The sequence below is a fragment of the Ursus americanus genome, chromosome 20, assembly GCF_024610735.1.
Source record: "Ursus americanus isolate L20-20 chromosome 20, mUrsAme1.1.p, whole genome shotgun sequence".
Lineage (NCBI taxonomy): Eukaryota > Metazoa > Chordata > Mammalia > Carnivora > Ursidae > Ursus > Ursus americanus.
Window position 1 is genome coordinate 27314241 of NC_142146.1, and position 15982 is coordinate 27330222.

The 15982-nt window shown below is 41.1% G+C and overlaps 1 protein-coding gene across 2 annotated transcripts in view; it reads left to right on the forward strand.

The window, feature by feature from the left end:
* HACL1 (2-hydroxyacyl-CoA lyase 1) overlaps window positions 1–12292 on the forward strand; it is a 35436-nt gene extending 23144 nt beyond the window's left edge. Inside the window, exons 12-17 of one of the 2 annotated variants that reach the window (XM_045791710.2) lie at window positions 285–386; window positions 2924–3078; window positions 3493–3651; window positions 5291–5398; window positions 6886–7072; window positions 10055–12292. In XM_045791710.2, coding sequence (XP_045647666.2) covers window positions 285–386; window positions 2924–3078; window positions 3493–3651; window positions 5291–5398; window positions 6886–7072; window positions 10055–10087 — 744 coding nt within the window. In that variant the 3' untranslated portion in view covers window positions 10088–12292. The remainder of the gene's footprint in view (window positions 1–284; window positions 387–2923; window positions 3079–3492; window positions 3652–5290; window positions 5399–6885; window positions 7073–10054) is intronic. The other variant, XM_045791711.2, reaches the window with a different exon arrangement.
* The last annotated feature ends 3690 nt before the right edge of the window (window positions 12293–15982 follow it).

A 15982-nucleotide genomic window follows, 5' to 3' on the forward strand; every position in this document is an offset into this window, starting at 1 on the left:
CAAAGGCTGAGGAGGGCATAAAAGCCCCTGCCTGTGAGGTGTGGAGAAGGTAGCATTTCCCCTGCGTTCTATGGAAATCCCAACTTTAGGTGGAAGTCCACACTGACCCAAACAAAAGCTTTCCATGTTGCCTATTTATCAGTTGTTACCCGCCTAGAGGAAAAACAGTATAAGTGATGTGAATGGCAGGATAGTATAGCAGTATTATCTTCTTTAATAAGAGATTGTTGTATTACTATGACTTAAGTTTATTTTCAAAAAGTAAAATGTCTGTGATTTTTTAGCTTTTAGAACAATTTGATAAAACACCATGGCAGTATCCTCCAGAGAGCAGCTGGTGGGAAACTCTGAGAGAAAAAATGAAGAGCAATGAAGCTGCATCCAAGGTAATAGGACACTCACGGAAACTCAAGAACCCTCGGGTGCATGGCTCAGTTAGCTCTGTCATAATATGACCTATGCATTCCTAAAATCACCATCCTATACAAAATCATGCAGTAAAAACCACAGGGCTCATGGGAAGAAGGGTTTAGAGGCACGGGTCTCAAAAACTTTATGAAACATTAAGATAGGAACCTAATAAAAATGACGGCAGAGAGACTTCTGGGTGGCTCAGTTGGTTAAGTGTCCGACTCTTGGTATCAGCTAAGGTCATAATCTCAGGCCTTGGGATCAAGCCCCCCTCAGGCTCTGTGTTCAGTGGGGAGTCAGCTTGGGATTCTCTTTCTCCCCGTCCCTCTGCCCCCCCCAACTTGCACGCACACATGCTTGCCCATGCACTCTCTCTCAAATAAATGAATAAATCTTCAATAAATAAAAAAAGATGGCAAAGTTTTATACATGTTAAATGGTTAAGAAATATATATTTCAAACCCCCCCCAAAAAAAAGAAATATATATTTCAATAAATATGGTACTTTTCCTTGAAGAAGACCTGAAGTCTCTTGTGGAAGTAGGCATTGGAATGGTTACAACTTGTTGAATTAGTGTGAAGTGGTAGAAGGAGACCAGTCTGACATTGGACAGAAAGTTGTAAGAACCCATATGAATGGGTAGAGCTCACTGTCCTCAGTTTAACCTTGGCACCAAATCACAATTAAGACACCTTTTGGAATCTTAAATCTTGGAGCATGTTTTCCTACCTTTAAGATAAAAGTCCTTCAGGGGCGCCTGGGTGGCTCAGTCGTTGGGCATCTGCCTTTGCTCAGGGCGTGATCCCGGCGTTCTGGGATCGAGCCCCACATCGGGCTCTTCTGGGAGCCTGCTTCTTCCTCTCCCACTCCCCCTGCTTGTGTTCCCTCTCTCGCTGGCTGTCTCTCTCTCTGTCAAATAAATAAAATCTTTAAAAAAAAAAAAAAAAGATAAAAGTCCTTCAAACAAGCATGTGTAATAGATAGGTGTTTCATCAAAATTGAAAATTTGATCTAATTGTACAGCCTTCTGTTTCTTTGTTAAAACATTTTTCAGCTTTATTGAGGTATAGTTGACATATGAAATTGTAAGGTATTTAAAGGTATGTCATGGTGATTTGATATGCATATACATTGTGGAAGGACCCCCTCTCCCCCGCCATCTAGTTCTTTACCACATCCATCACCTCACATTTCTTTCTTTTTTTTTTTTTTTTTTTTTTTGGTGGAGACATTTATGGCCCTTTCAAATGAACTTTTGTATCACTACTGGAAATTATTTTGCAACTTCCTCATCTGCACTCATGGCTTTGCCTGATATCTAAAGGCTTTGGAAGTTGTAGTAATGTGTGAAACCACCACATCATCCACTACTAGTGTGAAGTGAACCACGTCTGCAGGATGTGGTGATTTCTGTTTAGTCTTTGTATATGGGTAGAATTTTTTCTTTGTGAGAAAGGTTGTTCTTGATTTTTTTTTTTTTATGTTTTGTGTATTCCTACGTGTCTTGGTTCAGCTGCGTGCAGTTTTCTGTGTTCATGTAGTGTTTCTCACTGATAGAATCCTGCATAAGCAAATATGAAATTTGAGTTATGCTCATATTGTTCCCTAATATGTCAGATGTCTTGGAATAAATTCACATTTTCAAAACTAGCAGAATTAATTATACACAGTTCTGTGTTTCCTTGGAATTTTAATCAGTGGCTGTTTCTATCAAGAGCCAGTCTCAATTCTGTTTTCCTAAACGATGTGATGATTAATCCCTTCTTTTCCCTAGGAATCATATTAGTTTCAGATGGAAGGAACTTGCCTCTCTTCCTGGAGCAGGAGTATAGGAGGCTGGCTCATCCAGCTTATGTAAAATCTCCCAACAGGCCAGAATAGCACAGGTGAAGAGGCAGTGCTGGGAACACATGGGATTGTTGCTGCTGAAGCCCCATGTGGCTTTCTCTCCGCTCTAGAAAACATGTAGCTAGACAAAGGCACTTACCTTGCTCTATTCAGAGACTCTTCGGAATAGTGGGTGAAGCATATCCCCTTTACTTTGTGCATGTGGAGAAGAACCAGATTTTCAGATTTTCTAAAATCCTGACTTCATTTTTATTTTAAGTTTAAGGGTATATTTCATACTAAAATATTCTAGAATAAAATTTTTACTTTTTGTAACTCAGTGTTTTCCTAAAAGTGCTCAAATAAGACTGTTTAGTTTTGTTTAACCCAGTGTTTCCAGCTATCTTTACTGTAGGACTTGTCCAACTCTAGTATGCTAATGTGCACAGTGGGTGTCCAGGTTTATTTGATTGTGTCCCAGACTGGATCTGCGCATCCCGTTTTTCTTGGCATGTCCCACAGGCCTGTTCACAGATCCATTAGCTTCTCAGAGTGGCCATTTGGGAACCTTGTAGCTCATTCTTGTTGCCTGTTTCCAAATAAGTTTGATAGTAGCTTATTGACCTAGCTCATTTTTCACTGTATCTCAATCTAATTTGATTATATTTCCCTCAAATACTTTAGGAATTAGCTTCCCAAAAATCCCTGCCTATGAATTATTACACAGTATTCTATCATGTTCAAGAACAACTACCTAGAGACTGTTTTGTGGTAAGTGAAGGAGCAAATACTATGGATATTGGACGCACTGTGATTCAGAACTACCTTCCTCGTCACAGGTGAGGCTTCCAGGAAAGAAATTATAACGTGTTAAGTTGGAAGCTGTAGTAGTGCAGGTTCATAAAACATTTGAGTTACACATGTTCATTGTATAAGGACATCTTTTAGAGAAGTATGCTTAGGTAAGATTTGGTAGAATATTTATGCTTGATATGTCTTCATGATCATGTGGTAATTTATATACTTAGTGTTCCAAGGATATATTCATAATCTTCCAAGCAATCATGAGAGACTTTTTCCACCCATTCTGCTTATCCTTGACTAATTGGTTCCTCATAATCTAAAAACTTTATATTAAAGACAAAGAATGTTTTTATTGTTCTTATTTTACATGTGAATATGACTCGACTTGTGCCAATGCCCCCCCATCAGCACGCCCCAGAGGGTTTCATTTTAGCTTTGTTCCCCAACAGGCTTGATGCTGGTACTTTTGGAACAATGGGAGTTGGTTTGGGATTTGCCATTGCAGCTGCTATGTTGGCTAAAGATAGAAACTCAGGGCAACGTGTCATCTGTGTGGAAGGAGACAGTGCATTTGGGTTTTCTGGCATGGAGGTGGAAACCATCTGCAGGTAAAACAGCATTTCTTTCTCCAAAATATAAAAAATTACACACAAAGATTGACTCACCTAGCAAATGCTTACCAGGTGTTCATCATGTGCGGAGGGCCCTTGTACATAACTCTGTGCTGCGTCCTGAGAATACTGGTATGAAATAACCCTGGCGTCTTTCTCATCCAGGATAGTGTATTCATGACCCTTTACTACATGCCCAAACCTGCAAAACTGTGATGGGTGGTTTTGAGATCACTGCAAAAAGTTCTGGTCTGAGAAAAGCTTGTTTTCTGCAGGAGGACAGCAGAGCTTTGTGGTTACGTGCACAGCCTCTGGGTCACATGCCTGGATTTAAATACTCCCTTGACCACATCAGAGCCAGGTGATATGGGTGAGTTCCTTTACTAAGGAACTAAGGAACAGGTTAAGTTCCTTTACTAAGTTCCTTTACTAAGTTCCTTTACTAAGGAACTAAGGAACAGGTTAAGTTCCTTTACTAAGCTTTCGTCTGCTCCGAAATAGGGAGAGGAATAGTAATAGTTCCTACCTTAGGGGACAGTTGTGAGGAACAAATGAGGTCATCTGGATAAAGCTCAAGATGACTGCTCACTCAGTGTGAGCTGTTCAGATTATGTTTCTAGTTGTGAGGATTCATGGAGAAACTCATGAGCTGTAGATACTACTATGTAAGTATGGGGCTTTTTTTTTTCTCCCTAGTTATTTAAACTGTGGTAAAATCATTCTGTACTCTTAGCCAGGGCTCTTATTAGAGCTTGTGTGTAAATCATGTTTTGGGGGCTTTCAAAGCTTTGGCATATAACACTTTAAAGATCAGAGGGAAAGTATGTGTTTGTTCGAGTGTCTGTAGTGACAGCCAAGAGATACACACCAAAAAGATGATTTATGGGAAAGCTGGCCTTCTAGAGAGTCACGATTCCCTTTGAGCACGGAGAGTAAGTAGTTACTACAATCCTGTTACATAACAGTATGCAGTTTAGTTTTGTTTTTACACCTGGTCTCAGAAATTAGGTCTGTAGAAAATAAAGCCCGTGTTCTTTTGTCAGTCATTAGTAAAGTTTAATCATCTTTTTTTGGTCTTTACAATACCATTTAGCACATTATTAAATATTCTCTTTTTCTCTATTTATTACACCATATAATGTTTTTCTAGTTTTGGGTGAAGTGGTTTGAGAGAAGAGAATGTATGCTAGTCACTTGTATACTTCCCACAGCATCTAGCAAATGCTGATTATCTATGAGGAGCTCAGTAAATAGAAAGATACGTTTCAAATAGTACTACTAGGCACCACCTAGAAGTGATGCTTCAGAGAATATTAAATGTGGAAGGTGTCATTCTCATTAACGCCTGGATCTATGAAAACCAAGTTCAGAAAAGCTCTGTGAGGTCCACAGGTGCATAGTGGCAGAACCAAGCGCGCCGACCTTTAATCTTACATCCTTTCTGTGACTCCATGTTTCTGTTAATGACTTGATGTTCCTTATTAGGATAACAAATCCTAAATTTTTAGTGTTACCCTAATATTACAAAACAAGTTTATGGAAAACTATCCATTTATAAATTAAAATTTCAGCCTGAAGAAAAGAAACTGCTTTAGGATGAAGAATGATTTCCTTGATATTTTGCTTTCAATTTTAGGTACAACTTGCCCATTGTACTTTTGGTGGTGAATAATAATGGAATTTACCAAGGTTTTGATGCAGATTCTTGGAAGGAAATGTTAAAATTTGGAGATGCTATTGCAGTGTAAGTAACCCAGAACAATGTGTATTTAATTTCTCTCATCTATTTTAATTTCTCCTTAAAGAGTCTGCTGTTTTGGAATGCGCTTCTGTCGTGAGTATTGTTTACTTATATTGTCAGCCCCTCTAAAGAGCTGGAAGCCTGTCTGCATGGCTCCTTTTTGTACAACTGTTCAAAATGGGCTGCTTCATTTTTTTTCCATTTTCTTTTTTTTTTTTCAATTTTATTTAAATTCTAGTTAGTTAACATATAGTGTAATACTGATTTCAGGAGTAGAATTTAGTGATTCATCACTTACAGATAATACCCAGTGCATGATAGGGTGCTTCAGTAAATAATTTATGATCAGGGAGCCCCTGAACACCTGGACAATTAAGTTTGATGTCTGAGCTTTGTTAATGAAAGGGCTTGTTGCAAAATGCTCCTGGTCCTTTACTACACCATGGAGGAAATGAATCTTAGCATATTACTTATGATCCAGAGGTCTTCCTTTTTTTTATTGCTTAACAAACTCTTGATTATCTGATGGCAGAGTCAAAGTGAGACAGTATTTAGCTGGCCATGGGGTATGAGATGTGAATTTGCTCAGCCTGGGGGTGGAGCAGGGTGTGAGTATGTTTGCTTATGCCTCACTGACTTCAGTTCTCATTTTGGTGTTATTTGCTGTATTTTGCAGTAACCATTCCTTTTTTCTTCTTTTTCTTTTGGGTTCATAGTAGTTGATGGCATAGCTTGCACTGTTCAGTATAGTAGCCAGTGGCCATGTGTGGCTATTTAAATTAAATTAAAAAGACATTTCCTTATTTTAACTAGTTACATTACAAGTGCTCACAGCAAAAGGTCGCTAGTGGCTACTATATGGGATAGCACAGATATAAATATAAAACATTTCTATCATCACAAAAAGTCCTATTGGACATTGCTGTATAGATGATAAAAAATATATGGAAAGTTTAGGGGAACCTGGGTGGCTCAGTTGGGCATCCAACTCTTTGATTTTTTTTTTTTTTTTGAAGATTTTATTTATTTATGTGACAGAGAGACAGCCAGCGAGAGAGGGAACACAGCAGGGGGAGTGGGAGAGGAAGAAGCAGGCTCACAGCAGAGGAGCCCGATGTGGGACTCGATCCCGGCACGCCGGGATCACGCCCTGAGCCGAAGGCAGACGCTTTAACGACTGCGCTACCCAGGCGCCCCCCAACTCTTTGATTTTTGCTCAGGTCATGATCTCGGGGTCCTGGGATTGAGCCCCACAACAGGCTCTGTGCTCAGCAGGGAGTCTGCTTGAGGATTCTCTCTCTCCCTCTGCCTCAGACCCTTCCCCCCCAAATTAGATAATCTTTAAAAAATATATATATGAAAGTTTAGTGTATTGGCATCTTTGTTTAAGTGTTGGACATAAAAGTATGCCTTTGAGTTCAGCCTAAATTTTTCCGCAAATTATTTCAGAAAATGACTTTTTTTTTTCTCTTGACTTATGAATTTTTTAGGGCTCCTCCAATCTGTCTTCTACCAAACTCACATTATGAGCAGGTTATGATGGCGTTTGGAGGCAAAGGGTATTTTGTACAAACACCAGAAGAACTCCAAAAATCACTGAAGCAGAGCTTGGCAGACACAACTAAACCTTCTCTTATCAATGTCATGATTGAGCCGCAAGCCATGCGGAAGGCCCAGGTAAATTCAGGTGCTAAGCAGAAATCAGAAATGCATCTTCCATCCTATCCCCAGAAGTATCTACCAAATAGAACACTGTTCACAGAATTCTTTCTAAACCATTTCTGAGTTTGGCACTTTCTTGTGTTTTTTCAGTAAATATTTGTTGAGATATGCGTTAGGTATGTTGTGTTACTTGCTAAGAATAGCATGATGAGCAAACCTGGACTCACCTAATGGAGCTTAGAGACCAGTAGGGGATAGAGATAGCCTAGTCACTTCACAACTGAATGCATCACAACAGAGTGAGGCAATTGCTCTGAAGGAAGCCACCCAGTTCTGAACAAATATACTACCAAGAAAGCTGATTTATTTTGGGGTCACAGGAGAAATCTTCTCAGAGGAACTAGTGCTTAAGCTGAGATCCGAAAGATAAGTAAGGACAGTCTCAAGAAAAGAGGCTAGGGAAGAGATGTACAAAGGCTCTGTGACAGCAAGGATCATGGCAAGTCTGAGCAACTGAAAGAAGGCCAGAGTGGCTGGAAGGCAGAATGTAAAGGAAGCACAGTGGGAGGATGAGACCATAGTGGGAAGATATGTGCAGTTACATTCAAAATTGGTTACTTTGGCCTCCATAGCAAAACTGCAGTATAGATTATAGCAGTAAAATAAATGACAGGGTGTGTAGCGTGATCCTCTCCCATCCCAGATTAAGTTGCTTTTCATACTAAATTTTGTGCTCTAATCCTGGTCCTGCCACTTGCTCTCTCTTCTATACTTGTCTTCCATGCTTATACCTTGTATATCAGTCACTGTTTTCAGAGCAGATCATTTTTTCAAGAAGTTTTTGTCTTGGTTCTTTATACATATATATGCTGCAAGATTTTTTTCTTTTTTGTTTTTTCTTAAGATTTTATTAATTTATTTGAGATAGAGAGAGAACACAAGCAGGGAGGAGGGGAGGGGAGAGGAAGAAGCAGGCTCCCTGCTGAGCAGGGAGCCCGATGTGGGACTCGATCCCAGGACCCTGACATCATGACCTGAGCTGAAGGCAGATGCTTAACTGACTGAGCCACCCAGGCACCCCTCTTTTCCTTTTTTGAATAAGGTAGTAGACCAATAGGCAAATGGATGCCTGGACAATCAGTTAAATGTAATTAACTAATTTGGAAACTATAAAATATATAAAACTCTACTAAAATTCTTTTTCTATAAAAACAGATATCAGAGGGGTACCTGGGTGGCTCATTCAGTTAAGCATCTGACTCTTGATTTCGGCTCAGGTTATGATCTGAGGGTCCTGAAATCCAGCCCCGTGTAGGGCTCCATGCTCAATAGGGAGTCTGCTTCACTCCCTCTCTCTCTGTCCCTGCCCCTGCTCTTGTGTACTCTCTCTCTCAAATAAATAAATCTTAAAAAAAAAAAAAAACCCAGATATTAGAGACTTTGGTGAAAGGAACAGAACAGAACTACAAAATAGCCAGAAAACAATTAACAAAATGGCAGTAAGTACGTATTTATCCGCAATTCCTTTGCTGTAAATAGACTAAATGCTCCGATCAGAAGAGTGGCTGAATGAATAAGAAAACAAGACCCCGGGACTCCTGGGTGGCGCAGTCGTTAAGCATCTGCCTTGGGCTCAGGGCGTGATCCCGTCGTTCCGGGATCAAGTCCCACATCAGGCTCCTCCGCTGGGAGCCTGCTTCTTCCTCTCCCACTCCCTCTGCTTGTGTTCCCTCTCTCGCTGGCTGTCTGTCTCTGTCACATAAATAAATAAAAAATCTTTAAAAAAAAAATAGAAAGAAAGAAAACAAGACCCACCTATATGCTGTCTACAGGAGACTCACCTCAGATGTAAGGACACACAATCTGAAAGTGAAGGGATGGAAAAAGATATTCCGTGCAAATGGAAGCCAAAAGAAAGCTGCAATAGCTATATTTATATCAGACAAAATAAACTTTAAAACAAAGATTGTATGTAGTAAGAGATAAAGAAGAACACTGCATAGTGATAAAGGGGTTAATCCAAAAAGAAGGTATGACATTTGTAATATCTATGCATACAACTGACCTAAAGGGAGAAACAGCGCTACAATAATAGTGGATGAAAATAGGGGATTTTAATACACCACTTACATCAATGGATAGATCATCCAGACACAAAATCAATAAGGAAACATTGGCCTTAAATGACACATTAGTCCAGATGGATTTAACAGCTATATTCAGAACACACACACACACACACACACAAAATAGACAGTCTTGAGACCGTGTTAGTCACAGAAAAGCCCTAATGAATTGTCCCCTCTCTGCTAGTGAATTCATGTTTCTAGTGATCTGCTTCTAATGATCTATTCTCCAAGTTCTCTATGAATTTGGGGAGGTATTGCTGGAGAAATACATGTTCTTACCTCCTCTCTTATAACTCCATAAGGACTATTCTTATATTTCTTGAATCTGTCACTTCAATATTATTTATCCTCATTTCAGTGAATTCCACATATATTATAGTTTCCAAGCTGTTCATTTTCATTGTCTGTGTGTCCATCTGCCGTTTGTTGTTGATTCGCAGTGTAGGGTAGGCTGCCTGCTTCCTGCTACAATATAGAGAGGACCTAATTCTCTGCAGTCACCATGTCCAGCCACATGTGTAGGATGCGTATTAGTCCTGGGAAAGCCTTCTGTGCACTGCTCTTCCTACCCAGGTTCTTAGATTTGGGAGCTTGCCCTCTTTGGCCTTCCTTCATCTCCTTTCTTCTTTTGAATTTACTTCTGGTTCTTTCGGAGTCTACTGTTTGTGCCCTGATTACTGTTAATAGTCATTCTATAGGACAAGACAGCGAGGTTCGCTATGAATTTTTAGCTTCCTTTTGGGGAAAGCACAAGACCAAAGACAAACCTAAATGTGGATATAATGGGACTTTTAGATTTTAAAACAAGGAAAACATGTGGGGCAATTAATTCTTTTAACTGAATGTTTGTTGTCTTTTCTTTTTCTAGGATTTTCACTGGCTGACCCGCTCTAATATGTAAATAAAGATGCCAGGGAGTGGTCTTGAGGAGTTTTCTGTCTTGTAAGATGAAATTTTATTTTCCACAGCAAAATTACTAAAATGTTGAAAATTACTGTACAGAGAAAAATAAAAAACATTTCTAAATGACATTTTAGGAACACCTGGGTTGCTCAGTCAGTTAAGTGTCTTCCTTCAGCCCAGGTCATGAACCCAAGGTCCTGGGTTCGAGTTCCACATCAGGCTTCCTGCTCAGCAGGGAGCCTGCTTCTCCCTCTCCCTCTGCTTCTCCCCCTGCTTGTGCTTTCTTTCACCCTCTGTCAAAGAAATAATAATAAATAAATAAATAAATGACATTTTATAGTAAAGGAATTGACTAAAAACAGAAAAAGTTACAAGTATTCTACCACAGAGATAACCCATTTACAGATGAAAGATGGAAGAGGGGGGCGCCTGAGTGGCACAGCGGTTAAGCGTCCGCCTTCGGCTCAGGGCGTGATCCCGGCGTTACGGGATCAAGCCCCACATCAGGCTCCTCCACTATGAGCCTGCTTCTTCCTCTCCCACTCCCCCTGCTGTGTTCCCTCTCTCTCTGGCTGTCTCTATCTCTGTCAAATAAATAAATAAAATCTTTAAAAAAAAAAAAAAAAGAAAGATGGAAGAGGGTTTTATTAAATAATAGCATTGTAACTGCCTAACTGTTGAGTTACACATCAGTATTCTTTTACATAAATCCATTCTTAAAGTCACATTTTTTAATTTAATTTTTTTAAAAGATTGTATTTATTTATTAGAGAGCACAAGCAGGGGGAGGGGTGGAGGGAGCAGGAGATGCAAACTCCCTGCTGAGCAGGGAGCCCAACATGGGGCTCGATCCCAGGACCCTGAGATCATGACCTGAGCCAAAGGCAGATGCCCCAGAGTCACATTTTGTTAATTAAAGATATATTTATTTATTTTAGAGAGAGAGCGAGAGCACATGCATGAGCAGGAGGAGAGGCAGAGGGAGAGGGAGAACCATCCCAAGCAGACTCCCCTATGAGCGCAGAGCCCGAGGCAGGGTTTGATCTCAAGACCCTGAGATCATGACCTGAACTGAAATCAAGAGTTGGATGTTTAACCAACTGCGCCACCCAGGTGGCCCAAAGTCACACATTTTTAAAAAAACATCTGAGGAAAGAATTCTCAAGGATTTTCTAATGTAGAGGCATGTTCAGTAAGTTGGAGTACATAGGCTATTTCTACTTCATAGTTTATTTGTTGATCACTTTGTACCTTAGACTCCCCAGCACTTAGTGGGCTTGTTCTATACTTTATGAATGGAGTTTTGTTTTGTTTTTCTGAAAAGAACTTACTTAGCCAAAGGAGAAGTCATACCATACCTGAACTAATAATTTCAGGGTATCTTTGGCTTAGTAGACCTTAGCTTATGTGTACTACATTGAGATCAACAGAGTCAACAGGCTTAATATATAAAAAACTCTTAAAAATAAGAAAAATATTAATGTACTAATAGAAAAATGAGCAAAGGTTATGAGTGTATAATTAACAGAAAAAATACAATAAAATGAGTATAAATAAATATGAAGGAATATGAATAAATGTGAATATATAAGTTAGACTGAAAACCCTTTTTTTTGCTTATCCATTTGGCAAAACACTTTTAAAATTATAATTCTCAGTGAGGGTGAGGGTAAAATGAAGACGACACTGCTATGCTATGGTGGAAGTTGAAATTGGTACATTTCCTGAGAATAATTCTAGCAGTGCTTATATTTGGAATCTTAAAAATGTTTATACATGCTAACTTTTGACCCAGTGAGCCAATTTAGAGAATGTGTCCTAAAGAAATAATAAAATAGTTGGTCAAATATTTATGTACAAGGCCATTCAGCATAGTTTAGGAACAATGCTAGTGTTTAATAATAAGACATTAGTTACATATATTAGGATCTGGTGACCCGATAAAATAAAAATTGAAAGAGTATGTGTAAATGGAGGAATAATCACAGTATAATACTAGTGAAAAAGACAAGCTACAGAATGGATGGATACAGGTCAGGGTATATACCTGTACTCTTGCACACATACATTCACAGAAAAAGAAAAGATGGGGACAACAAAACCAAAATTTTAATATAACTTGGTGATGGAATTATAGGTAATTTTTATTTCCTCTATTTTTTCCCTTCTTTTACAAAATTTTAAAATAAAAGTAATTATGTAATTTTTGTTACCAGAAAGAGACATTATTTTAAAAGAATATTAGAAATGGAAAAGTAGGAGGAGGGAGTTAAGATGGCGGAGGAGTAGGGGACCCCTTTTTCAACCGGTCCCCTGAGTCGAGCTGGATAGGTACCAGACCAGCCTAAATAACCACGGAACCAGCCTGAGACGCAGGATGATGCATCTGGATCTCTACAAATGAACATCTCCAGCGCTGAGTATTGAGGTACGAAGAGGGGAGCTGTAAACCGTGCACGGATATCGGAAGATAAACGGAAGGGGGAGGGAGCCGCCGCATTTGGGCGCCGGGAAGCGGCAGCCACCTGCACGGGGGAGCTGGCGGACTCACAGAGGGCACCCGCGAGAGAGCGGACTGAGACCGGTGAGCCGTGAACGCGCGCCACCAGGCATCTCCCGGAACACCGGAATCCCGGTGCACTCACGGGATCCAGACTGAGACCGGGAACTCCCGGAGTGCGCGCGGGGCGGCTGGCGGCTGGCGGGCCACCTGCACGGGGGAGCGGGCGGACTCGCGGTCGACACCCGCGAAACAGCAGACTGAGACCCTGAACCGGGTGCGCGCGCCACCAGGCTTCTCAAGGAACTCCGGAATCGAGGTGTGCTCACCGGGCATAGACTGAGACCGGGAGACCCGGGAGCACGCGGGGCGGCCGGTGGCTGGCGGCATTAGAAACACAAAGGACAGAGACGCGCCGGCCCTGGAAGTGAGGGCAGGGTCGCCGAGTTGGTGCGCACATCCCGGGACGCCGCAGGGTTGAGCAGCACCAACAGTAATAGAGTTAAAGTGGCCAGAACATCAGTGGAGAACGGGCTGCAATCCCTCTGTTCTGCGACAATGCAGCCTCTGCTGCTCTGACCCTCAGAAGAGGCATAGCCGGCCGCCAGGGAAAGCCGCCAGAGAACAAAAGCCTGGAAATACCGGCTCAGAGAGTGCCCATCCCCATCCTCCCTCGCAGGGGACACGGAGACTCTACCCAAACAGGGTTGCCTGAGTATCGGCGCGGCAGGCCCCTCCCCCAGAAGGCAGGCTGAAAAATCAAGAAGCCCACAACCCAGGCGCCTGGGTGGCGCAGTCATTGAGCGCCTGTCTCCGGCTTAGGGCGTGATCCCGGCGTTCCGGAAAGGAGTCCCTCATCGGGCTCCTCCGCTGGGAGCCTGCTTCTTCCTCTCTCACTCCCCTGCTTCTGTTCCGTTCTTGCTGACTGTCTGTCTCCCTCTCTCAGATAAGTAAATAAATAAAATCTTTAAAGAAGAAGCCCACATCTCTAAGATCCCTATAAAACAAGGGGCACGGCCTGGGACCCAGTCAATAATTTTGGGCTCTGGACAACCCCCGCAACCTCCCCTCATTAGAATGACAAGAAGGAGAAGCCCCCCCCCCCAGCAAAGAAAAGACAGTGAGTCAGTGGCCTCTGCCACAGAAGTAATGGATATGGATGTAACCAAATTATCAGAAATGGAATTCAGAGTAACAATGGTCAAGATAATGAGTAGACTTGAAAAAAGTATTCAGGAAAATGTTACTGAGAATATAGAATCCCTAAGGGCGGAAATGAGAGCGAATTTGACAGAAATTAAAAATTCTATGAGCCAAATGCAGGCAAAACTAGAGGCTCTGACGACCAGGGTCACCGAAGCGGAGGAAAGGGTTAGTGAATTGGAGGATGGGTTAATAGAGGAAAAAATAAAAATAGAAGATGGTCTTAAAAAAATCCACGCCCACGAATGTTGGCTACGGGAGATTACTGACTCAACGAAACGATCCAATGTTAGAATCATCGGCATCCCCGAGGGGGTGGAGAAAAACAGAGGTCTAGAAGAGATATTTGAACAAATTGTAGCTGAAAACTTCCCTAATCTAGCAAGGGAAACAAAAATTCGTGTCCAAGAGGCAGAGAGGACCCCTCCCAAGCTCAACCATGACAGACGTACACCACGTCACGTCATAGTGCAATTCGCAAATATGAGATCCAAGGATACAGTATTGAAAGCGGCCAGGGCAAAGAAATTTCTCACGTACCAAGGCAAAGGCATCAGAATTACGTCAGACCTGTCTACACAGACCTGGAATGAGAGAAAGAGTTGGGGGAGCATTTTTAAAGCTCTTTCAGAGAAAAACATGCAGCCAAGGATCCTTTATCCAGCAAGGCTGTCATTCAGAATTGATGGAGAAATAAAGACATTTCAGAATCGGCAGTCACTAGCCAATTTCGTAACCACGAAACCAGCCCTACAGGAGGTATTACGGGGGGTTCTATAAAAGTAAAAAGGCCCCAAGAGTGATACAAAACAGAAAGTCACAGCCAATACAAACAAAGACTTTACTGACAACATGGCAGAATTAAAAGCATATCTCTCAGTACTCAGTCTTAACATTAATGGTTTAAATTCTTGCTTTAACGCCACAGGGTTGCAGATTGGATAAAAAGAAATGACCCATCCATTTGCTGTCTACAAGAGACTCATTTCGAACCCAAAGATGCATTCAGACTGAGAGTAAGGGGATGGAGTACCATCTTTCACGCAAATGGACCTCAAAAGAAAGCTGGGGTAGCAATTCTCATATCAGGTAAACTGGATTTTAAACTACAGACTATAGTTAGAGATGCAGAAGGGCACTATATTATTCTTAAAGGAAGTATTCAACAAGTGGATATGACAATTATAAATATATATGCCCCCAACGGGGGAGCAGCAAGATACACAAGCCAACTCTTAACCAGAATAAAGAGACATATAGATAAAAATACACTAATAGTAGGGGACCTCAACACTCCACTCTCAGAAATAGACAGAACACCCTGGCAAAAACTAAGCAAAGAATCAAAGGCTTTGAATGCCATACTCGACGAGTTGGACCTCTTAGATATATATAGAACACTACACCCCAGAACCAAAGAATACTCATTCTATTCTAATGCCCATGGAACATTTTCAAGAATAGATCATGTTCTGGGACACAAAACAGGTCTCAGCCGATACCAAAAGATTGAAATTATCCCCTGCATATTCTCAGACCACAACGCTCTGAAATTGGAACTCAACCACAAGGAAAAATTTGGAAGAAACTCAAACACTTGGAGACTAAGAACCATCCTGCTCAGGAATGACTCGATAAACCAGGAAATCAAATATCAAATTAAACAATTTATGGAGACCAATGAAAATGAAAATACAACAGTCCAAAACCTATGGGATACTGCAAAGGCAGTCCTAAGGGGGAAATACATAGCCATCCAAGCCTCACTCAAAAGAATAGAAAAATCTAAAATGCAGTTTTTATATTCTCACCTCAAGAAGCTGGAACAGCAACAGAGGGACAGGCCTAATCCACGCACAAGGAAGCAGTTGACCAAAATTAAAGCTGAAATCAATCAAGCAGAAACCAGAAGTACAGTAGAGCAGATCGACAGGACTAGAAGCTGGTTCTTGGAGAGAATCAATAAAATTGACAGATCACTGGCAAGACTTATCCAAAAGAAAAGAGAAAGGACCCAGATTATTAAAATTATGAATGAAAAAGGAGAGGTCACGACGAACACCATTGAAATTGGAAGGATTATTAGAAATTTTTATCAACAGCTATATGCCAATAAACTAAGCAATCTGGAAGAAATGGAATCCTTCCTGGAAACCTATAAACTACCAAGATTGAAACAGGAAGAAATTG